At 37.4% G+C, this 27,295-nt stretch overlaps 1 protein-coding gene across 3 annotated transcripts in view; it reads right to left on the reverse strand.

Annotated features, from left to right (window-relative positions):
• ACSS3 (acyl-CoA synthetase short chain family member 3) overlaps positions 1-27,295 on the reverse strand; it is a 162,199-nt gene that overhangs the window by 11,360 nt on the left and 123,544 nt on the right. For 2 of the 3 annotated variants that reach the window (XM_046013287.1, XM_046013286.1), the window contains exons 12-13: positions 17,181-17,262; positions 13,908-14,030 (exon numbers count right to left, since the gene is read on the reverse strand). In XM_046013287.1, the coding sequence (XP_045869243.1) occupies positions 13,908-14,030; positions 17,181-17,262 (205 nt within the window). Of the gene's footprint in view, positions 1-13,907; positions 14,031-17,180; positions 17,263-17,302; positions 17,497-18,207; positions 18,306-27,295 lie in introns of those variants that run through there. The other variant, XM_046013288.1, reaches the window with a different exon arrangement.

The raw sequence follows: 27,295 nt of genomic DNA on the forward strand, positions 1-27,295 counted from the left end.
TAAAATGAACAAAAATTTTTTTAAGATTTTATTTATTTATTTGCCAAAGAGAGAGAGAGCATAGGCAGGCAGAGTGGCAGCAGAGGCAGAGGGAGAAGCAGGCTCCCTGCTGAGCAAGGAGCCGGATGTGGGACTCGATCCCAGGACGCTGGGATCATGACCTGAGCTGAAGGCAGCCGCTTAACCAACTGAGCCACCCAGGCGTCCCAAAAATGAACAAAATTTTATGACAAATTGGATATGGTACAAAGAAGAAGGTAGAGAAGCTGAGGATGGTTCTGTGCTTTTCGGCTTGAACCGCTGACTGGATGATACGGGTGCCATTTTCTAAGCCAGGAAATACTAGTGAGCTGGGCTTGGAAGGAATGATCATGCATTAAGTCTTGGAGATGTTCCACGGAAGCACCTTTGAGATACCCAAGTCGAGGCAGTTGAATCTGATGGGAGTCTTAGTCTGGAGATGCACATTTGAATGTCATTAAATGCACAGATGGTAATGAAAGCTGTAGACGTAGATTAGTTAGGGAGAAAGCAGTGAGAAGAATGTAAGCTATTAGGAACGCCAACATCTTAATGGCTACAAGAAAAAGGATCAGCTGCCAAACTAGACTAAAAAGGCACAGCCAGAGAGGAGAAAAACCAGCAGAATCTAGGACATGCCCCTTTCAAGTTCCCAAGTTTCCACGAATTCTTCTTTCATTTATGCCAAGTTGAAAATGAGCCTTCTCTTCTCTGAGTTCCTGGAAGACTCCGTAAACTCCTAGCCTGTTCAGTACAAACTCAGTGCACTACCTCACACAGCCCCTAATGCAATGAAAAAAATCAGCATCTCCTACATCCTCTTGTTATCATCCACGCTAAAGGCCCCAGTTGCAGGAGTTGCCATCCACATAGTTTTTGACTCTGATACTGCTGAGGATAGTATGTGTTCAATAAATGATTTTTTTGGTGCTATACATTTTATTAACTTCATTGCTGAGACAGAGACGTGCACCTCATCTTCCATTAGTTGGGCCTCACGAAAAAGCTTCTGCAAAACACCCACTGTACAGACCATACAACACCATCTTCTCCCGGTGCTTCAATCTGAACTCTCCGAGTACTTTCAACAACTTCCCAATTTGTTAAGATTTTATTTATGGTTGGGGCGCCTGGGTGGCTCAGTGGGTTAAAGCCTCTGCCTTCCGCTCGGGTCATGATCTCAGGGTCCTGGGATGGAGCCCCTCATCAGGCTCTCTGCTCCGCGGGGAGCCTGTTTCCTCCTCTCTCTCTGCCTGCCTCTCTGCCTAGTTGTGATTTCTCTCTGTCAAATAAATAATATATTAAAAAGAAAGATTTTATTTATGGTTTAGGTCCATATGCTTAGAGACAAATTTTATTGCCAAAGATTAGTACTGGTAGGTAGTATAGTCAGTCACCGTCCTTGGAAGAGAATATTTTGTCTATAGCAGGTAAGATACAGACTTGGTAAGCCAAATGCTATCATTCCAATTTAGGATTCCTTGAACGAGTAGAGAAAAACTTCAACCTGCCTAGCCAGTTTGTTAAAAAAAAAAAAATTATATACATATATGTGTGTGTATTTATTTAAATATTATATACGTTTATATAATATATATTTATATATATTAAATATATATACTTATATTTATATATTAAAGTTTCACTGGTGCCATAAGCTTCTCTACCTTAGTTTTAAAATGCCAAGGTATCTGTTCAAATTACTGTTTAAAAAAATTGCCCATCCAGGTATTTTGTCACCTAACCAGTATAACTATAATTTTAACTAAATCAAACACCAAATCTTCCAGTTTGCCCTTCTTTCACCTTGTTGCTTTAATTTCGCCATGTTTCCATCCGCAGTGTTAGTATGTTTAGAAGTGGATGGGAAAATGCTGACAGCTTTTCCATATGGGCAGAGTATTTTAAAATCAGAAGTAATATATAACACAGTTTTCCACAATATCAAAGTTTCACATTTTTGCCTAGTTTGTGGACAAATTCGAAAATCTGTGACCTACATAATCATTTACCGGAAACTTATGTCATCTGTAAATGAGGTTCATTACTATAGTGGATAAAATACTGTATTAATCTATCAGTATTACAAAGATGCCATAAAGGGAGGGAGACAGCTTTCTATGTTGGCTCTACAAATAATATTTACATGCCAAATTATGATTTCAACAACTGAATCATTAAAAAGGAAAGCATCAAAGTATGTCTTGGCAATACTTAAGGGACAGAGGCCAAACAAATGTCCTATGGGGGTAAAAAATATCAAAAGCCACTTTTGGTATGTTTCCTCCATGTACAATCCACAAAGCATCCGTGACTCACTGGCTATTAAGAACTGAAAAAATGATACAACTTGGGAGGTTACTGACACACCAGAAGTGTGCAATGGTTCCAATTTATGACTTTTTGTCTTTAGGCTGGTGTGAAAGCGACACGTGTTCAGGAGAAACTATATATCAAATCTTGAATTTCGGTCTTTTCCCAGACTAGGGGTATGCAATAGACAACCCTTTGTTGTGATCCCGGGCAGCGGAGAGAAGCCTCGGCTCCCCATCAGTGATTATCCAGTAAACAATGGATACACTTAGAACCACTGGGTACCTGTACAACCATTCTGTTTTCCTTTTCAGTACCATGGCCAATCAGTTACACGAGGTACTCAACACTTAATTATAAAGTCTGCTTTGTGTTAGATGAGTTTACCCAGCTGCAGGCTAATGTAGGTGTTCTGAGCATGTTTAAGGTAGCTTAAGATAAGTTATGACGTTTGGCAGGTTAGGTGTATTAAATGCATTTTTAATTTATGGTATTTTCATTTTACGATAGGTTTAGCAAGACGTAACCTCTTTCTCAAGTGGAGGAATATCTGTATAAATATAGATAATAGGGGAATACAGATTACAGGGTAATAGGCCCAGGAAATGCCTGTCATTTGTTTTTTCTGAGATATTGTCATTTTTTTTAAACCAAAACTTTTATAATACTCAAATTAAAACTTTACAAGTGGACTAAAAACTAAACATGTTTAAATACAATGTGCCACAATAGTACCATGTGACCCCACAAAGAAAAATAATTTGATCTTTCTGAGAAAGAAGTCATCTTGAAAATTTATCATAAAATGAAATACCTCTATTTCCTTGATCAGTTTTTTTTCTCTAAAATTAAATATTTTAAAATAGTTTTTGATTTGTAGTTCATTTTGGTATGAAACATTATATTAATAGATTTTTAAACTGCCATTCTAGTTCTTTTTTTTTTAAAGATTTATTTATTTATATGACAGAGAGATCACAAGTAGGCAGAAAGACAGGCAGAGAGAGAGGAGGAAGCAGGCTCCCTGCCGAGCATAGAGCCCCTTGTGGGGCTCCATCTCAGGACCCTGAGATCATGACCTGAGCCGAAGGCAGAGGCTTAACCCACTGAGCCACCCAGGCACCCCTAGTTCTTTGTTTATCATATTGGATAGTAGGTTTCTCAAGTAACAGAATAAGATATCAACAAAATACCTTTTAAATCAGTTAAACTTGCAAGCACATATGATAATTTATATTTTATGAAAAACATATAAACAAACGTATATACACTAAATGCAAGAGAATGGTTGGGGAAGAATGGAGAATAAGAGTAAGAGGTAACAATAAGGAATGCATCAATTAAAAAATGAATAAACAAGAGGGTTTTTTTTTCAATATACTATATATTAAGGAGCATAATTAACAATCTTCTCTATCATGGGTTCACAAAATATTAATTTCTTTGCATTTTAGCTTATTTTAGGGGCAGTGGTTCCATTTTGGATGCAAATTATAATAACCAAAAGAGCTTTTTAAAAATGCCTACACTTGGACTCAACCCCTTGATTTTCTGGATTAAGTGTTGGGTGGAAATTAGGCATATGTATTTTTTGTGTGATTAAACATTGCAAAATGAACACATCTGTGTATTTAATCCAAGAAATTGAGTATTACCAGCATCCCAGATGATCTTCTCATTTGGATAGTTTACTTGTAAGAGATCCAGATGTGATTCTAATGTTTATGCAAGGTTGAGGTCCATCCTCATAGTTCATCCTCAGGCTGATACCTTCTTGTTGTATGGTATTATATCTCTCACATTTTCTTCTTAATATATAATATTCCAAGCATCATTTTTTCATTTTTTCATTGTAAACCTTCCTTGTCCTTATATCTTTAAAATGTATTTACTTTGTTAAATTTCATTGATAGATTAACTATATATAGAATTATTATTTAAAAACATTTCCATTCAAATTTGATAGCATTTTCCACTGTCTTTTAAAAAATTTTAAATTTAAATTCAGTTAATTAACATATAGTATATTAGTAATTTCAGAGGTAGGGTTCAGTGTTTCATCAGTTGTGTATAATACCTAGTGCTCATTATATCACATGCCCTCCTTAATGTCCATCACCCAGTCACCCTATCCCCCAACCCCACTCCACTCCAGCAACCCGTAGTTTGTTTCCTATGATTAAGAGTCTATTATGGTTCATCTCCCTCTCTGATTTCATCTTTTTTATTTTTCCCTCTTCCCCTATGATTCTACGTTTTTGTTTCTTAAATTCCACATTTGAAAGACATCATATGATAATTGTCTTTCTCTGACTTATTTTGCTTACCCTCTAGTTCCATCCACATTATAGCAAATGGCAAGAATTCATTTTTTTGATGGCTCAAAAGTATTCCATTGTGTGTGTATATATAAAAATGGATAATATATATTTATATATTATATATATTATAATGTATATAATGTATATTATATATAAAATGGATATATATCCATGTGTATAAAATGGATAAAGAAAATGTGTGTGTATATATATATATATATATATATATATATATAAATGGACATCTGGGTTCTTTTTTTTTTTTTTAAAGATTTATTTATTTGACAGAGAGAGATCACGAGTAAGCAGAGAGGCAGGCAGAGAGAGAGGAGGAAGCAGGCTCCCCGCTGAGCAGAGAGCCTGATGTGGGGCTCGATCCCAGGACCCTGAGATCATGACCTGAGCTGAAGGCAGAGGCTTAACCCACTGAGCCACCCAGGTGCCCCGGACATCTGGGTTCTTTCCATAGTTTGGCTATTGTGGACATTGCTGCTATAAACATTGCGTTGTAGGTGCCCCTTCGGATCACTACATTTGTATCCTTGGGGTAGGTACCTAGTAGTGCAATTGCTGGGTCTAAGGGTAACTCTATTTTCAACTTTTTGAGGAACCTCCATATTGTTTTCCAGAGTGACTTTACCAGTTTGCATTCCCACCAACAGTGTAAGAAGGTTTCCCTTTCTCTGCATCCTTGCCAACATCTGTCATTTCCTGACTTGTTAATTTTAGCTATTCTATAACTGGTGTGAGGTGGTATCTTATTGTGGTTTTGATTTGTATTTCCCTGATGCCAAGTGATGTTGAGCATTTTTTCATGTGTCTGTTGGCCATTTGGATATCTTCTTTGGAGAAGTGTCTGTTCATGTCTTCTGCCCTTATCTTGATTTAATTATTGTTTTTTGGGTGTTGAGTTTGATAAATTCTTTATAGATTTTGATATAGCCCTTTATCTGATATGTCATTTGCAAATATCTTCTCCCATTCTGTCAGTTGTCTTTTGGTTTTGTCCACTGTTTCCTTTGCTGTGCAAAAGCTTTTGATCTTGATGAAGTCCCAATCATTCATTTTTGTCTTTGTTTCCCTTGCCTTTGGCAATGTGTCTAGCAAGAAGTTGCTGTGGCCGAGGTCAAAGAAGTTGCTGCCTGTGTTCTCCTCTAGGATTTTGATGGATTCCTGTCTCACATTTAGGTTGTTCATCCATTTTGAGTCTATTTTTGTGTATGGTGTAAGAAAATGGTCCAGTTTCATTCTTTCGCATGTGGCCGTCCAATGTTCCCAACACCATTTGTTAAAGAGACTTTTTTCCATTATATATTCTTTCTTGCTTTGTTGAAAAATCAGTTGATCATAGAGTTGAGGGTCCATTTCTGGGCTTTGCATTCTGTTCCATTGATCTATGTGTCTGGTTTGTGCCAGTACCAGACTGTCTTAATGATTACAGTTTTGCAATAGAGCTTGAAGAGGGTACTATAATTTTTGTGTAAATTTTAATGGATTTGAAAGATTCTATGACTTTGGTGGTTAAATTACACAGATTTTCAATTATGCTTTTAATTGTAGAAGTATTAGTTTAAATCAAGCACCTTCAAAGGTGCAAGGATCCAGTGTTTGGTAGGAGATTACCTCTGCAGTGGGAAGAAGGATACTTCTTCATTCCCTCTGATATTGGAGTCATCTAGGAAACAGTTTCCACATTATCATCAATATCCATATTTATACTTAGGAAAATATTCAGCAATCTTACAACTATTTAAAGCCAATAGTCATTTAATGCTGGGTAGAACTGAAATTACATGGCATCTTTGCTGAATACACACTTTATGGAAATATATTCAATCCTGAAAAAATCACTCCTAAAAATAGCTAACTTGGAAAACAAACAGTGAAACTTTGGTTCAAATAAACTTCCAGAGGGCAAATTGCAATGAACACAGCTCTAGGATTTAAGTGCAGTATTTTAACAGCAAATTTTCAAGTTCCCAAGGATACTAGTAGGATTATTTAACAAAATGAACTTAAGCTACAAGTGAAAGAATGAAACCAAGGAGCCTAATTTGTTCCCTGGAGGTGTCTCCACATGAAACCTGCCCACAAGAGTAAAAGAGAACCAAGCAAGAAGGACCACATTAGCTCCTAGTAATTTTGGCTCCTAACACCTGAAATAGCAGATTTCACACCTAATTTTCTTAAGGACATTTTGAACTTCTACCGGAGTATCCCAAGTGTCTATCTAGATGCCAGGCTCTCAAACATTAATCAACTTTTCAAATAGATATGATTATTACTTAATAGTTACAGAAGGCCCTTACATGGGTTGAGATTTGCAAGGATAAGATCCTCTTAAATTTATAAAAGCTATTCTAGAACTCTATTTTCTTATGATGAGAACAGAAAAGAACATATAGTTTCCTGAAATGTTTTTAATGTAATTTTAATAGAATTTGTTTGATTTAGTCTTATATAAAGAAATGCACATGTCATATTTTACTTTAAGAAACTGGAAAGACACTATTTTCACTATATATAAAGGCAACATTCAGTCTATTTTTAATTATTACAAATGAGAGTCCCATGAATTAACACTCTCCAATCCTATTTCAAAAACTCAAATTGGAATCTGGCATTCAGAATTGAAAATTGAGAATCCTAGGGAGATCCCAGAAATCATTTACAAATAAAGTAAGGTTTGGGCACTTTTAATAAATGTTGGTTATGTCATCAATAAAAATAAAATAATATGTATGTAAAAATATACACATAAATTATCAATGTTAAGCAATTTTGCTAAGAGGTGAGAAAAATCCAGTAAAGAATGTTAGTTCAAAACTTTCTAATAGATGCCAGCATAAAGAAGACAAACTTGATATGAACTGAGGTATTAACTTCCTTATTAGACATAAATATACAGTAGAGTTAATCATTTAATTCATATAAAGGGAGACGTTCACATCAAGAAAGCCTAAAGGCTGATGGGTGATTCTGTGCTATAAGTACTCCAAGACCTGTGACAAAATTCCTGTTGGAAACCATTGATTCTAGCATGCTTTTTTTTTCAATTTTCTCATTTTACTGCCTACCTTCTGTCTATCTCATTCTCTAATTACATACAATAGAAGGATGTCAGTGGAAACATATTAAAGCATATATTTAAATAGGTTGATACTTCTCTTTTTTGTTCTAAAAATAAGAGAGAACCAAGAACTTTGACTGATAATAAAAGCTTTGCAGATGTAATCTCCATATTTTGATTAGCTGACTCTGCCAGAAATGCAGGTGGAATATTAGAGGTAATCTCTTACAGGCAAGAAATTAAAAGTTCATGCACCAGAACCACCTTTTGCCAACACACCAAAACACATGAAGCGTGAATTTCAATTTCAGGTTATCACAAAATTCACAGTAGGTTAAAAACAAGATAATATTATACTAACACACGAAGCCACTTACTCCAAAATATTACATAAAAATCTTCCCTTTTACTCAACTTATATTACATTGTCACACACACAAAGCCGAGATGACAAGAAGCATTAAACTATTTTGTTTTCGCTGAAGATAAATGACTTTTAAAGAAGGTGACCATCTTCAGATTACAGGAAGGAGAACTCAACTTTGATTCTGCATGCTCTGATCCTATGGAATTATTTTTAAACATTGTCTTTCACTTAAACTTTGCTCTATTCCATTTAAAACTTATTCTGGGTTTGGTTCTGAAACTGATGGAATACATAGGTTCCATCTTATAACTTTTACTAATTGCAATGAAAAACTCTGGGCTAAAAAACCAGATCAGATGACTCTATTAAAATTATAAGAAATTGAGACACAACCTTCTTTTTCGGTTTCTTTGGAGTTTTGGGTTTTGTTATCATTATGGTTTGCTTCATTGTTTTGCCTCCTATATATTCTGGCCCAGTACTAGAACAGCCCAAAAGGTGAACTGCTGATAAGTGCAAACAGACAGAAAAGCCCAAAGAAATGTCTGCCTCTACTGAAACCCAGGGAGAGGAGCAAAGGATCTGGGAAACAATCCTTTTCAATCTACCTCCCTACTCCAGACGAACACCCACAGAGAAGCAGTTCCTGTCTTCCTTCCTACAGAGCTGTAGAAACCTTGTTGACTCTCTGCACCCTACTCCAAGCAAATGCCAGCAAAAGAGCTGGGTCCTTCCCCTTCTCTACAACTGGTGTGCAGCCTGTGGGAGGGAACCCTTGAGGGATGCCAGCCCCAAAAGCACGCACACACCGTATGGGAGCCCAGAAAGATTCAGAGCCATTTGTGACTCGCCCCCGCCCCCACTCTACCCCCCAAGAGCAGCTCTCCAGTCCCTGAGGAGATCCCTGTTAACTTGCTCTGCTCTACACGAAGCAAGTGCTACCAAAGAGACAGTCTAATGTAATATTCAAAATGTCTAGGATAAAAATCTAAAGTTACAGGACATAGGAGGAATCAGGAAAACCTAAACCTCTCTTAAAAAAAAAAAGAATATGAATCAATAGATGCTAATGCCAAGATGACCCAAATATTAGAATGATCAGACAAAAATTTTAATGCAGCTATTATAATGGAGGCAGGAGATAAAACTTTCCTGGACTCCTCATTGCTCCTACAAAAACCCCTAGCCTCCTGAGAATCTTCAAATACCATGAGAATTTGATCTATAGCAGTTTGTCAGGTTAATTGCTCTGATCTGAAAGGACAATAAAACTTTTCTAATTTCCCGGGGAAGGCAAAATTACCAAAGTCTAGAGCAGACTAGATCTCTAGGTTAAACTCACAACGTGCTGGGAAGATTGGTTTAGTACCTTCCTAGGTATTTACATGTCAAAAAAAGATGAAGCCTTAGAACTTGGAAACACTTCTAAGTTGCAACAGTTGAGACACACAGGGCTATTTGGCTCTTGGAGATTTTATTTAAATATCAAAGAGTTGGAGTTTGGAATAAGGCCTTACATTTGGAAGGAGACCTTCTGATGAGGGGTGGAAGGTCAATGCCTCCTTGCCCTTTACAAGCCAACAAAAATTATCTTCCTCATCTCTCTTCTACAAAGTGTCTGGCTGGCACTTATGCCGGACCTAAGGCTAGAACCTAAGAGGGAGATGACACACTTATTATCAAGAAATCTGTCTTTGACCCTAACACCTCATTTGCACATTCAGTATAAAATTAACAAAGATGAATACTAAAAACCCAACAACAGCCATGGTACAAGAAGAACGGGCAAACATTCTTGAAAGGGAGCACAGTTTTCAGTAAAGAAACAGAAGCTACAAATAAAGAATGAAATGACTTAAAAGAAGGGAGATGGGGTCTAGCAGAGGAATGAAAAAAAGTAAAAAAGAAAACTAATAAACTGATAGGCATAAATATAAATTTATGAATATTTATTTAAATGTAAATGGTCTAAAAACATCAGTTAAAAGATAAAGACTGCAGACTGGATAAAAATAAAAGTAAGGGGCGCCTGGGTGGCTCAGTGGGTTAAGCCGCTGCCTTCGGCTCAGGTCATGATCTCAGGGTCCTGGGATAGAGCCCCGCATCGGGCTCTCTGCTCTCTACTTGGCAGGGAGCCTGCTTCCCTCTCTCTTTCTCTCTGCCTGCCTCTCTGCCTACTTGTGATCTCTCTCTCTCTCTCACTGTCAAATAAATAAATAAAATCTTTAAATAAATAAATAAATAAAATAAAAAATAAAAGTAAGACCCAACGGTATGCACAGTAAGTCCACAGAAAGCATAATGATCCAGATGGATCTGTACGGATTCATAATGATCCCTAATGATCCAGATGAAAGGGTGGCAAAAGATAAATGATACAAACACTATTCAAAAAAGATGGAATGGCTATGTGATTGTCACACATAACCAACTTCAGAACAAAGAAAGTTACTATAGATGTTGTAAAAAAAAATCAATACATAAAAACATTGCAACCGGGGTGCCTGGGTGGCTCAGTGGGTTAAGCCGCTGCCTTCGGCTCAGGTCATGATCTCGGGGTCCTGGGATTGAGTCCCGCATCGGGCTCTCTGCTCAGCAGGGAGCCTGCTTCCCTCTCTCTCTCTCTCTCTCTCTGCCTGCCTCTCTATCTACTTGTGATCTCCCTCTGTCAAATAAATAAATAAAAATTTAAAAAAACAAAAAACCAAAAAAAACATTGCAACCAAGTAGGGTTTATCCCAGTGGCATAAGGTTAAAGAGTTGGAAATAAATTAATGCAATTCATGTATTAAAAAAAGCAGAAAAAGCATTTGGCAAAATTCGGCATTCATTCAAGACTCTTAAAAAAATCTCATCAGAGTAGGAACAAATGAATCTTAACTTGATAAAGTTTATCTACAGAAATCCCTTCATTTCATTAAGAATGAAGCATCATTCTTAATGATAAGGTACTAAATGTTTTTACCCTAAGATCAGAAAGAAGACAGGGGTGTCTGCTCTCACCACTGTTACTCCATATCATACTGGAAGTTTTAGCCAGTCGAAGAAGGCAAGAAAAAGGAATAAAAGGCATTTAGACTGAAAAGAAAGCAATAAAACTATCTCTATTCACAGACAACATGATTTTCTATATAGGAACTCTCAAAAATCTACAAAAAATGCATTATCAGTTCAGGAAAATCAATAGTATTTCTATCCACTAGCAGTGAAAATTTAGAAACTAAAACTTCAGAAAAAATTATATTTATAGTAGATCAAAAATTAAATACTTAGGTATAAATCTGTATACTAAAAAGTATAAAATGCTGATGGAACATATTCAAAAAGACATATAGAGGGGCGCTTGGGTGGCTCAGTCTGTTAAGCATTTGCCTTCAGCTCTGGTCATGATCCCAAGGTCCTGGGATCAAGCCCTGCATAAGGCTCCCAGCTCACTGGGGTGTCTGCTCCTCCCTCTCCCTTTCCATCTGTGCATGTGATCTTTCTCTCGCAAATAAATAAATCTAAAAAAAAAAAAAAAAAAAGACCTAAAGAAATGGAGGCACATATAAAATTCTTAGATTAGAAGTTTCCATATGGATCAGATATCAGTTTTTCCCAAAAGAATCTATGATTTAATACAGTTGTGTCATAATAAAAATCCATTGTAACTACAAAAGGTTCACTCTGAAATATATGTGGAAAAATAAAGAAATTAGAACATCCAAAACAGTTTTGAAAAAGAAGAGCAAATGTGAATACTATTCAACTTTAAGGCATTCCATGAAACTACAGTATCAAGACAGAATAGTATTGGTAAAAAGATAAACACATAAAATAATGAAACAGAAGAGATACTCTAGAAATAGAGTCACTCAAATACTGTCAGCTGATTGGACAAAGGTGCAAAGGAAATTCAAAGGAGAAATGCAGTCTTTGCAATAACTGATTCTTGGAACCATCGACATCCATATTAAAAAATAATTATAATCCTCAACCTACATTTGCATCATACACACACACACACATGAAAACTCAAAATGTAAATGTAAACTAATACAAAATGCAAAATAATAAAGCAAATGTAAAACATGAAACTATAAAACTCTTAGTTCAAAACAAAGGAGAAATATTTATGACCTTGGGTTAGGAAAGAGTTCTAAGATATAATGCCAAAATTATGATCTGTCAAAGAAAAAAAATCAGTGAATTTGACCTCATCAATATGAAAAATACTTCTGCTCTGTAAGGACACTTTAAAGAGAACAAAAAGACTAGCCACAGACTAGAAGACAATATTTGCAAATCATGTATCAGATACAGGACTCTCAAAACTGAACAATAGGAAAACAACCTAAGTTTTAAAAAATGGGCAGAACATTTTTAAAAAAGATTTTATTTATTTGTTTGTGAGAGAAAGAGAGAGAGAAAGTGAGAATGTACAGGTAGGGGAGAGTGGCAGGCAGAGAGAGAAGCAGGTTCCCCACTGAGCAGGGACCCCAATGGGGGACTCAGTCCCAGGACCCTGGGATCATGACCTGAGCTGAAGGCAGACACTTAACTAACTGGGCCACCCAGGTGTCCCTTGCATTTCAACAGGTATCTTATCAAAGAAGATATGTGGATGAGAAATAAGCATGTCAAAAGATGCCCAACATCATTAAGGCATTATGGAAAAGTAAATTAAAAGTAATGACATACCATTACACATCTAATAGAATGGTTTAAATAAAGAATAATGATAATGCCAAGTGTAGATGAAGATGGAAAGAAACAGAAACCCTCAAACACTGCTGGTGAGAATGTAAAATTGTATAGCCACTCAGAAAAAAGAGTTTGACAGTTTCTTATAAACTTAAACACACACTCACCACATAAACAAGCCAACTCACGATAGGTACTTATCCTGGAAAAAATAAAAACTAATCTTGCCCCAAAACACATACATGAATGTATATATTATTTAAAATTGTTTCAAACTAGAAGCAATGAATGAATGGATACAGAAACTGGTTAATACATCTACAAATGGAATACTACAAGCAATATAAACAGACAAATCATGATACACACAAAAACTTGGATAGATCTAGAATGTATTTTCCTAAATGAAATAACCCAGTCTCCAAATATTATGTAACTGTATGAGTCCATATGACATTCTAGAGAAGCAAAAACATAGAAACAGAAAAATCAGTAGTCACCAGGGATGGGGAGGGTCAGAATACGAAGGTCAATGTTAAAAGAGAATTCTTCCGCAGTGTTGACATTTTTCTGTATCCTGCCTGTGGTGATGGTTCCAAGAATCTATACAAGTATAAAAACTCAAAGTATTGTAAAACAATAAAGTGGATTTTACGCTATGTAAGTGTACAAATTAAATACATTATATTAAAAAAAAACTTCTGGAGACATTGTGACAATGTATTTATATTGGAAGAAAATTCTCAGGATTTAAGAGTACAGTAAAATGTTTAAATTTCATACCAGTTAAAGACGATATGCAAACCAGGTTATTAAGCAAGAGAATATCAAGAAGCTAGAGGCAATCAAGTAGCAAGGATCAAGAAGCAAGAGTATCTAAGCTCTCCTATAAATAACACATAAATGTAGCTTCTTAAAATTCCTCCCTACCAGACAGAGATCAGGAAGTGTGGAGAACAGGAGGATTTACACAAGAGAAGTGAGGTGAGACAGATAGGAGAATAACCTAGCCTCTGCATCAAATGAAGGGTGCGGTAATTTTCCAGGTACGCTGACTTAACCTCAATTATTGACTTCAATTCAGCTCTGTTCTCAATACCACCTGCAACAGAAAATCCATATTCATCGATACCTCTTCAATAGCACCTGCAGAAATCCTGTGCCCCGCAACATTTATCACGTCATCCACTCGAGACATAACATATAAATAGCCTTCTTCGTCCATGTAACCAGCATCCATGGTGTCATAGTATCCCTGAAAATAAGAATCGATAATGTCTAATTAGCATATATTGCTAGGTAATGCAATCATTTAAGTTTGGTATAATATAAAATGTGATAGAAATGGATTTACGGCATGCATTTAACTTTTTTTCATTAGTAGGCTATGGAATTTAAACTCCTTTTGATTTTGATAACTTACTAGAATCTCTTCACTCCACTAATAGCCAGGAATAAATTTAAGCATTCTTATATATATTTAAGTTAAATGTTTGAACTCAGAGTTGTGAAGGTTATGAACTCAATTTGTTTTCTTTGTTTATTTTCAGCATAACAGTATTCATTGTTTTTGCACCACACCCAGTGCTCCATGCAGTACGTGCCCTCCCTATTACCCACCACCTGGTTCCCCCAACCTCCCACCCCCCGGCCCCTTCAAAACCCTCTGGTTGTTTTTCAGAGTCCATAGTCTCTCATGGTTCATCCCCCCTTCCAGTTTCCCTCAACTCCCTTCTCCTCTCCATCTCCCCATGTCCTCCATGTTATTTGTTATGCTCCACAAATAAGTGAGACCATGATACTTGACTCTCTCTGCTTGACTTATTTCGCTCAGCATAATCTCTTCCAGTCCGTCCATGTTGCTACAAAAGTTGGGTATTCATCCTTTCTGATGGAGGCATAATACTCCATTGTGTATATGGACCACATCTTCTTATCCATTCATCCGTTGAAGGGCATCTTGGTTCTTTCCACAGTTTGGCGACCGTGGCCATTGCTGCTATAAACATTGGGGTACAGATGGCCCTTCTTTTCACTACATCTGTATCTTTGGGGTAAATACCCAGTAGTGCAATTGCAGGGTCATAGGAAGCTCTATTCTTAATTTCTTGAGGAATCTCCACACTGTTCTCCAAAGTGGCTGCACTAACTTGCATTCCCACCATCAGTGTAAGAGGGTTCCCCTTTTTCCACATCCTCTCCAACACACGTTGTTTCCTGTCTTGCTAATTTTGGCCATTCTAACTGGTGTCAGGTGGTATCTCAATGATGAACTCAATTTTTTTAAATGGAAAAGTTAACAGTTCAATATTTCCAACATACTTTGTATTGGAAAGTACTTCTTTGATGGATTTCTTCTTTAAGTATATTAATTTTTAAAACTTTTAAAGCTCTCTATAAATAACTACAAAATACAGCGCTAGTTTATTAACATGAATTTGGATTAGACTCGAGCTTCCATGAAATGTAATAATAGGGATGAAATTTAATTTTTAATCATCTCAAAATAGCAACACATCTTCACTGGTCCAGAAATCACAACAGAATGAAGAATCAAGAAGAATAAGAAGCAGAACAAAATATTACTTCTAATGCTTTTCAGTTATCTTGACACTTATGTTCATGAGCACGGGCTTTAGGAACAATTCAGATGAGTCACTATTTGAGCCTCTTATTCTGAGACTCAGGGTGCTCCTCTGTTACACAGGGTAGTGGGCTATACCCCATAAGCTTCTCCGAAGCACAGATGAGATGGTGTATCTAAGGAGGGCAGGCCCTGGCACACCGTAAGCCCTCAGTAACTGGCCGCTCTGACTGCCACTTCTGTTGGACAGAAAACCTGGAGTACAGTTACAGAGCATGGACTGTGGAACCGGACTTTAGGAGTCCCATTTTCAGGTCCAACACTTCTGAACTCCAGGAAATTTACTCAACCCTTTTGTGCGGTGACTAAGCCCTTAGATGAGAAGTCTGAAGTCAGTGTAACAAGGCAGGAGTATATACGGAGTCACTCCACATAGCTTAACTGTAAACGGAGACTCTGAAGGAGCTTTTGGTGTTAAAGGTGCTCATGTTGAAACCACAGGCACACCTTCTTTGCCGTTGTCAGGTGTAATTAATCACATCAGGACTCTGATGATTTAACGGTGGCCAGTAGGGCAGATAGACTGGGCTGACGGGGGTCAGCTCTACTGACAAATCTTCCCAGCCACCGTCGGTCGGGGGCAGTTTTAACCTCAGCTGCTGAGGTCATTTAACTCCACAATTTCTTTCTAAAGGAAGCTATTTTAAATCTTGTCATTGGTTGGCTTGACTAGGTTATCTGTCAATCACTCAAAAATAATGAAGATAAAATGCTGGACACTGAGACTTGTTTTGGTTTTTATATGAAATTCTGACCATTCACTTATTTTTTTTTTTCACCTACTGCCTAATGGGAACCAAGAATCTATTGGAAAGAAATAGAAGTCAAAGGACAGCAGCAATATGATGGCGGGACCTGACGTGTATCATCAGTAAAGCGTTGTTATAAACACAAAGCACATCACCATGATATGGAGAAGCAGGTAAATAACAAGACGAAAGGTAGGAGAACACTTTTTGTCATCCAGGTGGCTGGAATTTGTGCTGCAGGAACACCATGTCTAGCATGTGTCTGTCTTTTAAAATAGGAACTTAAAAAGCTAGGAGAACAGGGGCGCCTGGGTGGCTCAGTGGGTTAAGCCACTGACTTCGACTCAGGTCATGATCTCGGGGTCCTGGGATCGAGTCCCACATCGGGCTCTCTGCTCAGCAGGGAGCCTGCTTCCCTCTCTCTCTCTCTCTGCCTGCCTCTCTATCTACTTGTGATCTCTCTCTGTCAAATAAATAAAAATAAAATCTTTAAAAAAAAAAAAAAAAAGCTAGGAGAACATTTAGGAACAAATGTCAAAATAGGTAAAAGAATGGAAAAATACAACTGTGGGCAATCCAAATGAACTTTGCTCACATAACCAGCTGTAGAGAAGATTAAGGGGTTCTAGGGACAGGGTACAATTCTGACCAGGTGCTCTCAGTCTATAGCAGATCCAGTGCAGGGAGGAATAGTGATAGGCCCCTAAAAGTCTTTAACTTAATAAAAACTTTCCTGATATTGAGGGCTGCTAAATTTCAGGAAAATATGCTAAGAGAAACAGAAATGTCTATGCCCAGAGACTGATAAAAATAAATATAAAAATGACTTACTTTAATCATTGTGGTTTGGGCATTCTTGTTTCTGAGATCTGGAACTTGGTCCAGATAAACTTGAAAAGTTGTACTGTTATCTACGATGCCAGGACTAAGTGTTCAACTTAACAGGCAAGGACAATAAAGAAGTACTTTGGAAGGTTTAAAAAAAAAAGTGTAATAAATAAAATTTTCTTACAGGAAATTTCTCAAAGTATAAATGCTTGAATGCCTCCTGATTCTTCCAGAGTCCTGAAAAAGCCCCAGGCGGTAATGGCAACCTTATAGAAAAACAGAGCAGTTAGAATTATGATCAAAGTGGTAATAAAGATAGATTGAGTAGAATAATTTCTAGTGTGATGGTTAATTGCAAGTCAAACCCCACATTGAAATACAACCCCGAAACCTGCTAGACAGATCATGTCTGACTGACGCTGAAGTAACCGGCCATGACATAACAGCGTCATTGAGGGACGACTGCAGTCTCTGGAAAGGGTACAAAAGAAGCATAACATCTGCAAAAGGGAACCACAAATACATCACTGAATTACTTTTTAGGACAAATATCCTTCTACCATAGGCAAATAATTTTTTTTATTTTTTAATTAAAAAAAATTTTTTTTAAATTCCAAGGTCCCAACTACCCCCTCTGCCCATCTCTGTGTGATGTAATGTTCCAATTCAACATTCCACAAACAATCTCATCTTCACAATCAATCTGCCTCAGGGATTCTCTCTCACTACGCCCTCTTGCATTCTTCCTTTTTAGGACCATCCCAATGTATGTGATTTCCCATTGGATGAACACATGGAAATACTTGAGAATATGAAATATAAGCTATCATATGAAAATTGTCTTTCTCTGATTGACTTATTTCGCTTAGCATAATGCCCACTGATATGAGGAATTTGAGAAACAAGATAGAGAATCATGGGGAAAGGGAGGAAAAAAATGAAACAAGATGAAACCAGAGGGGGAGACAAACCATAAGAGACTCTAATCTCAGGAAACAAACTGAAGGTTGCTGGAGGGGAGAGGGGCTGGAAGGGATGGGGTGGCTGGTGGATGGACACGGGGGAGGGTATGTGCTATGGTGAGTGCTATGAATTGTGTAAGACTGATGATTCACAGATCTGTACCCCTAAAACAAATAATATATTATATGTTAATAAAAAATAAAATTGTTGTTAAAAAATGATAAAATAAAATATAAGATAGGATATACCCTTCTTTCCAATCAATTTGCTCTTATATTTCTTGCTTTCCTCCATAATCTCGAACAGGTATTCTACACCTGGCAGAGCTCCATCTTCGTCTGTCTGTCTGTACAGGTAAACGAACAAGTTCTCACATTGGTTCCCTGCAGGAGGAGTCACCTAACAAAAATAACCACTCAGACTGTTTTCTGGACACAAGACCCTTTTAGATGCTTTAAAGTTGGGAAATTGAGATATTGTAAAACTCAAGGAATTTCAAAAAATTCCCTCTCCGGGCTCATGCCATAAAAAATACGAAGTAAGGTAGCGACTTCACAGAACCGATGCTGAGAAAACTGGAAACAAAGTAGACAGGCCACTGCCCACATGAGGCAATGTCACGCAACCCCTACCCCAATATTAGACCTTCGAGACTCTGAACTGTATTCTCACATTCTGTCAGACAGGAAGTGCTGCTACAGGTGGGATCGGCAGCCCAGCTCCACCATCCCCTCAGGCCCCTGGGAGGACCTCCCTTTGTGAGGTCTTCATTTTGTACTATTTTACAATGGAGGAACAAATGCAACATCTGCATTTCTGGGCCTCATGTTGTTGCATAAAATGCGTATGAAAGCAGTTTGTAGGGTGCCTGGGTGGCTCAGTGGGTTAAAGCCTCTGCCTTCTGCCCAGGTCATGATCTCAGGGTCCTAGGATAGAGCCCCACATCAGGCTCTCTGCTCAGTGGGAAGCCTGCTTCCCCCTCTCTCTCTGCCTGCCTCTCTGCTTACTTATGATCTCTGTCTGTCAAATAAATAAATAAAATCTTAAAAAAAAAAAAAAGAAAGCAGTTTGTAAGGACAGAGATTCTGCTGTTGTTACTCTCTCTGTTCATTGCTAAGCCTGCACGTCAAGGCAGAAGCTAAAGATGATCCCTTTGTGTCCTTGTAACTGACTTTGCTACATCAGTCCCAAGTCTCTATGTATATAATTTCACTTCGTCAGTTTGTTTTTATTGTTAATATTTTATAGACAAGCATAAATCATTCGTTATTAAACATGGAAATAAAATATGAATAGGGCAGCCGCCAAAATACATTCAATGCAGCAGTATTTTCAGGACGCTGAGGATAGAGGGAAGAGGACACCAAGAAGGGATGGTAGATGGTAAATCAAAGCCAATCCAGGCCAGAAGTGATAATATTAATGAGTGAAGCCGGCTATATGTAAAATAAAAGACCTTGACAAAAATCTCCACAGACATGGGTGCTGCTCACATATTAAATAAATAATTTTCAGTTGTTCCTCCCCCCCCAAATATATCATGATATATAATCCTTTCTGTTTTTCATGGTGCTAGTTTTAAACTGTTAAGAAAAATAAAAGGTAACTGTGATAATAAATGGCAAAGGACACTCAGGCAGCTTTGCAGACATCAAAGAGCACTGGGGCCTGCAGCAAATTAGAATTTGGACACCAAGTCTAATGGGAGCACCTGTTCCTTAGCTCCATCTGAGTGCTGGTATACAGAAATGCCCATCCAAATCCTGAAACACTTAACCAGTTTCCTGGTGGCCTAGTATGTACCTGATTCAGCCAGTGTGTGCACATGGATGGAGAGTGTAGCATTTTCTGGTAAGAGTGTTATTAGAGAGAAAAGGAACATTTTCTACCCCCAGAAGTTGGTTATAGCCGCAACCTCTGTCTTTAAAAAGAAGATGCCCTGATAATTTAGGTTTTCTCTTACTTCCTGAGAGAACTACGATACCAACAATTAGTAACAGATAGATTATATTCTTATAATTAATTAAAACTTAGAGAATTAAAGTATAGATAGTCATCATCTAGGGGAACAAATTAACAAACTTTAAGCACATGGGCTTTTTCAGCTGTTGCACTATTTTAAACACCTGCTTAAGTTTTTTGAAGAACAGGGACAGTAGGGATTTTCATACAATTTCTCACTCCTGTGAGAAAGGCCTGCATAAATTTGTATATACCTACAGACCTTGAGAATTAAGAAAAACATAACAAGGATATGATCCAGAGACAGTGCATGAAATGGAAGGAATAATTCAAGGCTGAATGTTATTCTTCTTTAAGGACCAAAGAAATAAGATCATTAAAAAAAAAAAAAAAGAAAATCAGATGTATGGGAACTAGGAAAAAAACAGTATTTTAGGGGCCACTACAGTAGAATTTTAATAATGACTGAATATTCAACAAGGTCATAGGAGCACAGATTTTGTTTGAAAGTGATTCGAGAGAGGTCAAGGGACTTAGGGAGGAAGATACTTTGAGTGTTCTCAGGATTGTCTGTGGAGCAGACAATAACGGGAGTGATTAAAAAGTAAACAGGAAGTAAGGAAGTGGAGACAGGAAGTTAGACCACACTTTTTAAAAGTTTGGGGGTGACTGAAAGGAAAGATATGTCATTGGTTTAAGGCAGAGGAGCAGGCCGACTTAAGATGGGAAAGATGTAACTAGAAGTAGCCAGTGAAGAGACAATGAAGATATGAAGTTAGATTAGAAAACACCAGAGGAATTGTGTTTTATGCATTCATTCATATGCGTGTGCGCATTAACTCGTGTATTTATTTTCTCCATTCAATCAATATTTGTTGGATGCTTGATATTCCTCAGTCACCGCATTAGACATTGATGATATAAAGATATAAATTCCAGTCTCAGACACATGAAGAGCCTGGCATAATGTGTATTATAAGAAACTTAGTATTTTTATGATACAGATACAGAGAAAGACATCATGAATGATGTCTATTCCATTACGTTAGTGCAATAATGTAAAGATGTTTGTCAGGCAAGTTTGATGACAGCTCCTTAGACTCTGTACCAGCAGGAGTTCTTGGAAGGGAAAGTGTTATCCTTGAAACTAAGCCCACACCTAAAAGCCAAGGTGTGGATCTGCCGGAAATGGCATATGTGCCTCCCGATCATTTTTGAGATGTTCCAGAAAACTGCTTCAATATCTCCAAATAACATTGAGGAACAGGCCGGAGAGCAAGATGAGAGATTACAATTAGTAATTAGCAGGATAAAATGAGGGAATACTATCTGTTCTTCACTAATAAAGTATGATATATTTTAAAAATTCAGATGTTGCAATTTCAATATTAGAAAGGGTGTCTAAAAAAAGATCCTTGAAAGATGCCATATAATGGCCCAAAAGAAAAGCAGGAACAGAGAAGAGAAGCAACAAGCTCCAGAGAGAAGTTAGGTATATATGAGCTAGAGTAGATTTTTTTTTTTTTTAAAGAATTCCAAATTAACATTTTCTTGTTGAATAGCCTAATGATTATCCTATTCCTTCTGGAATAATAGATGCCATGCTGCTCTTCTTCTGAAGTTACTGAAAAAGAAAACTTTTCTGTAGTTACAATAACATGAAGATAAGGTGGACTGACAGAAGGAGGGGAAGGCTTGAAAATACTGAGACACAGGCTGGTTAGTCTCTGCACTCCTCCTTCAAAGCCAAGATAAAATGTTACTACTCTGTGATGATACCTTTCCCAACTCTTTCAAGCAGAGTGAAAGGGAACTTTGGTTGCAACCTATCCAATTGTGGATCAAGAGTTACCCTCAGAGAATGTCTTTCTTCAGAGACCAATCTTAAGGGGAAAGAGAAATAACTGAAGTGATCCCGTGTGTGTGTGTGTGTGTGTGTGTGTGTGTGTACACCCGAGCACACACTGATGGGGAAGCATGGGAGTGCTGAGAAATCCTTAAACAGATAAGAAAAGAAGGGAATGCTCATCTCTGTAGAACGTGGCATTCAAGATCACGGAATGTAAAACTCTTAGGTCTCCCTTCCCAGATAATACAGGATGGTCTGTATTTACTGTTCTATTAGGAATCCCCACAATGACAGAAGTAAATTGAAGATATAACTCCTGTTGCCTAGAGAATTCTGGAATTAGATCCTAACTTTGCCCTCCCAGCATTTCCTATGGAGTCTGAGGCTTCACTTGAGATTTTCATATGAAGCTACTTTTTGTCTCCCCACAAAGAGACTGATTAGGCCATAACTTCTTTCCCTCTGGACAAAAGACCAGGTTATAAATGTGAATTCTAGCCGTGTCACTCACTGTGAAAGATGTTTAGATACACCCATGTCTAAAATGAGGATAATATCTGTCCCGCGGTCTACACCCCAGTGATGTCATAAGGCTAATAAAAGGTCATACTAAAATTTGCATCTGATATTTAGAAAGGAACATGTGTCATCCTTAGTTTTACTCAAAGGATATACTGATGAAAAGAGAGCCGTCCTGACCCTCTCCCAAGACAGCAGCAAAGTGACTAAATCACTACCGGGAAGCTATAAAGATCTGAACACACACCATTAGGGGACAGGAGTTCAATATCTGGAGGCTGAGAAACCGGCAGGCACCAGAGCAGAAGCCACGTGGACCCTGCCCTATAGCCTCCTCCTACCCCACCACTGTCTGGAGGGCACAGCCTCCCCCCCACCCCCAGGGCACACAGCAGGAGATTGACAAGCCCGCCTGCCAGTAGCAACAACTAGATCTGGTCCAAGAACATGCAGGCCCATAACAGAGGCCTTATTTTTTTTTCTTTTTAAAAAAACCTGAATACTGTGGAAAAGATTTATTAGCCAGTACAAGTTGGTTTTGATCAACTATTGCTCACTTGTTACAGTAGCCAGAGACCTATGGCTTTAATAACCGCGAGCAGTGTGGTACCGAAGAAGGCAATTGCAGTGAAAATGTTCTTTCACGCCCTGCTCTGTGTTGCTTGGAAATTACTGGCTGTTTTACTTCTGCACTTTAGAGCTCTGGATGCAATTGCAGGGACACCTCCCACAAGTCATGAACATTCTGTATTCATAGCAACTCAGACACCATAACTTTCCCACTAAATTAACTGCCTGGAGTAGGTTTCAAAAATCAAAGGAATTTGCTAACATCTACAAAGACACGTAGTTTCTCTTCTACTAGAAAGGCAAAATCTGTGAATGCAGAGAACGTACGAAAGCTACGGGACTCATGTTTATTACAACCTAAGGTCTACAGTAGTTTAAGGAATCACTTAAATGTCTCCCTTCCAGTGAAGGGATCCCCAGGAGAGAAAAAGAGTGATTTCTAAAAAGCATTAACAAAGAAGTGGAAAAAAAAGAAGTGGAACAAGAGTTTTCTGTTCTTCAACATTTCCACATACCACTATTTCTCATTTTAGGTGAACTGTTTTAATATGATAAAAAGAATCATTACACTTAATATCTCGAAAAGGGTGGAAATATGATTATAGCTTCAGATTTCAAAGAAACTGTCAGAGAAAGATAGTTTCCAATGTTATTTATCCTATCCAGAGCAGATTTTATAATGAAAGAAGCAGGTATAGCAGGACTTATAAAAGCAAACAAATCTGGGATCAAAACAATGAGTCATTTTTTATTGACTTATTGTAATATAGTTTGAGACCCACACATTCCAAATATTCCATGCAGTCTTTCCCCATATTTTTGTAATTATACTACAAGTATAATTAGTGAACATAAGTAACATTAGGGAATGCTGCCCTTCCAAACTGCTCCTACTCAGTTACCATACAAAATAATGAAGAAAAGCATGGGTATGAATAATTGAGCGCAGCATCTATCTCTGGCCAGGGCTCACTCCCCGGCGTGATTTTTTGAAGCCGTCTCAGTTTTAAGTTCCCCACGGACCCTAATTATTCTTATTACGGTGGCCTCACCCCATATATATGTACAAATAATAAAACATAGCAATAGACCATAGAAACAAGAATTTTTCTGGAAGAAAAGTTGTAATTTTGCTTTTAAAATTATCTGGCAAGAAGACACACATTTTAGCTTACATTTGGCTATTCTCAGCAGTCACTGTACATATTCAGAAATTGTGCAGAGTGAGAAAAAACCTAAACACTGTTTGCAAATGAGATGAAAAATTTATGAAGACTAAACTGACCCCGAAGTTGCTACGATGTTCAATTTCAAAGGTATTTAATTAAATATGTGTTAACTTTTGTTGTAAGTTTTTCAAATTTGAGGGTCAATACATTTCTTAAAATTCAGAATCTTAGATGTTTTATGGACCCTGCTCACCATGCATAATCCCTTTTACAGTCCACCAAGGTTTTTTGGGTGCCCATGTAGCCAATCTCGGGAATGAAGCCTGCTGTCAGATCCCATGTGGTCTGCGTGGAAAAAATTATTCTCTCTTAAATTACACACTAGTTTTTTTTAAAAAAACAGAATAATCTTTATTAAGTCAAAAGCTGTGCTTTTTTTCTTCCTCTTAGTTCAATTAAACATATATTTATTATGAGCTCTTAAAAAGCATTTATTGACTATTTCACATTCTGGATGAACGGTGTATCCCCTCAAAGCACAGAGAACAGCTACGGACTAAGAGAAACATGTCTTATTGATAGATGTTAAATGTGAAAACGTCCTACGCATGCTAAAGGCAGCCACTGAGATGTACAAATAATTTTGAGGTTGATGGGTTAGGGTGGAAAGGCCGCTGGAGAAGGGGGTTTCAAAAGGAAATTCTTGCTCTCCCAGTTAAAAACAAGTTCCTAAAATAACGTTTCAAGAATTAGTCTTCAAAAAAAAAGAGAGAGAGATCTTGGTGGGAACATTTTTTCCTGTTTTTTTCTACTTTTATCTTTTGAATACAATAATATATATATATATATATATATATATATATATATCATTTTCAAACATCTAGTTTCACTATGAACTTAAGGAAGGAATCGAACTCCACCGCATGTTATAACATATGATATCTTCAAACAATTCACATAGAAATTTCAGAATCCCAGATCAGTACAATGAAATTCCCTATTCAGGAATGCAAAGGGAAGAAAATAATTCTGAACTGGTGACAATCTAAACAACAGAAGGCTTCGAGGCAATACTTGTGTTACTCTTAAGTACTAGAAGTAACATTAATGGTTTCAAGAAAAAATACAGTTTATGTGGCCTCTTGCTCTATTTTATTATTTTTGAATGGAAGTAGGGTGAAGCCACCGATAATCAGATGACAGAACACGTGACGGGTATAAAACTGCTGGCATCACACGCTCCCCCTGGGATCGTACATGAGTTGTTTCATGAAATAGACTCACTAACCGTTAGATTATATAAAAATGTATGCTGCTAGAGTGCTTTCAAAGGCTCTCAGAAACCATGTGCTTCCCTAAGTAAGCTAAACCACCACCTACCATCTTGTTCAGATTACTAATTTCTTAGAATGCCATCCCCCCATACCTACCATTTTCCCCCTAAGAGGTCAGATTTCAATAAGTTCTATGTTAACATAGGAGGCTCAGAATAAGATGAATAAATGGTATATTCAGTATTTAATTTTTCCATTTTGCCAACAATATGTCTTAAAATTTAAACTTGAAAAAAGTAATATAGTGCTTACAAGTTTAGGGATAACACGAGAATCTGAGAATTATCTCATAAAGTGTATCCGCTCTGTTAGCTTTTTGTAAGGTTATAGTATTTTGACCCGAAGAAATATTCTTTTTTAAGTTGCTGTTTTTCATTTAATTTTTACATAATTTTAAATGATAGTCGTTTTTTGTGTGTGTTTTTCTTTTTTTTTTCAAGAGAATATTAAATCGTTTATTGATTACACATGATAATGGATGATACACAAGCTTTAATCCCATCTATAATTTTATCTGATACCATAATTCAATTTAGATATATTGCATAGGATGTGCCAACAATCATATTAATAACCAAATAAACTCCAGGACTTTGCTTGGGTGACCTTTTAATGGTGAACTCCAGGTCACAACACATTAACTGTCAGTTCAACTACACCAAGGTTTGTGGAGACAATGGCTCTAGCTCCGTCCCTGTTGTTGTAAGTGCTAAGGTCTCATGCTTTTTCACTGCTGAATAACAGTCTATTGTATAAATACACCACATTCCCTCCCCCCCCCCCCCAGATATAGGGTTTAGGTTTGGGTTCAGGTTAGGTTTAGGGACACGTGAGGGTATGTGTCTGGTATCCTGCAGTTCAGAGACCTAACCCGAGACAATTTCATACCTCAGGTTAGGTCTCTGACCTGAGACAGGTTGCCAAGTCATAAGAATTCATTTTACTTTTCCATTTCATTTCATTTTTCATTTCATTTTTTAAAGGAAGTTCCACACCCAGCGTGGAGCCCTGTGCAGGGCTTCCACTCACAAGCCTGAGTTCAAGACCTGAGCTGAGACCAACAGTCAGATGCTCAGCTGACTGAGTCACCCAGGAGCTCCAAGAATTCTTTTATTTTTTTTCCAAGATTTTTTTTTTTTTAAGATTTTATTTATTTATTTGACAGCACAAGTAGGCAGAGAGGCAGGCAGAGAGAGAGAGGAGGAAGCAGGCTCCCTGCTGAGCAGAGAGCCCGATGTGGGGCTCGATCCCAGAACCCTGGGATCATGACCTGAGCCCAAGGCAGAGGCTTTAACCCACTGAGCCACCCAGGTGCCCCTCCAAGAATTTTTTTAAATAAATGGAAAAACAAATCTTTTCTCAGGCCTGACATAAAATATTCTTTATTTATAGTAGCTCCTTCTGCCAAGTTCTACTACTAAACCACATCAGTAAGGATGCCAATGTCTTGCTCATCAGAGGCACTAAAGCAACCTGTATTAATTACTAAAATGTCACATCCTGCTTTTCCCCCAATTTAACCAACTTTCACTTCAGTAATATTTTGACTCCAAATTTTGACACCTTGTTTACAAATGAACAAGGGTGAAAAATGTTAGCAAGGAATTGTGGTATTTCCTGAGTCAGGGATTTTATATTATGCTGCCATTTGACTCAGTAATTGTATTTTTAGAAATTATTCAGTACTATAGGGATTATCAGGAAAGGAGAAAAGACAACACACAAAAAAAGATGTTCAATATGGCATTATTTATAATCATAAATATTCAAAAAAGACTAAGAGCTCTAGAATGGGGATAAACATTTTTAGGAGCAGAGTTAAAGGGAATGATGCTCATGAGACAAGTTTAAGGGAAAACAGCAATATAAAGATGAGTTAAATTGTTTCGACAATCTACAATGCATGTCAAAAGGAAAAAATCATATATACTAT

This window comes from Meles meles, chromosome 7 (assembly GCF_922984935.1).
Source record: "Meles meles chromosome 7, mMelMel3.1 paternal haplotype, whole genome shotgun sequence".
NCBI classification, from domain to species: domain Eukaryota; kingdom Metazoa; phylum Chordata; class Mammalia; order Carnivora; family Mustelidae; genus Meles; species Meles meles.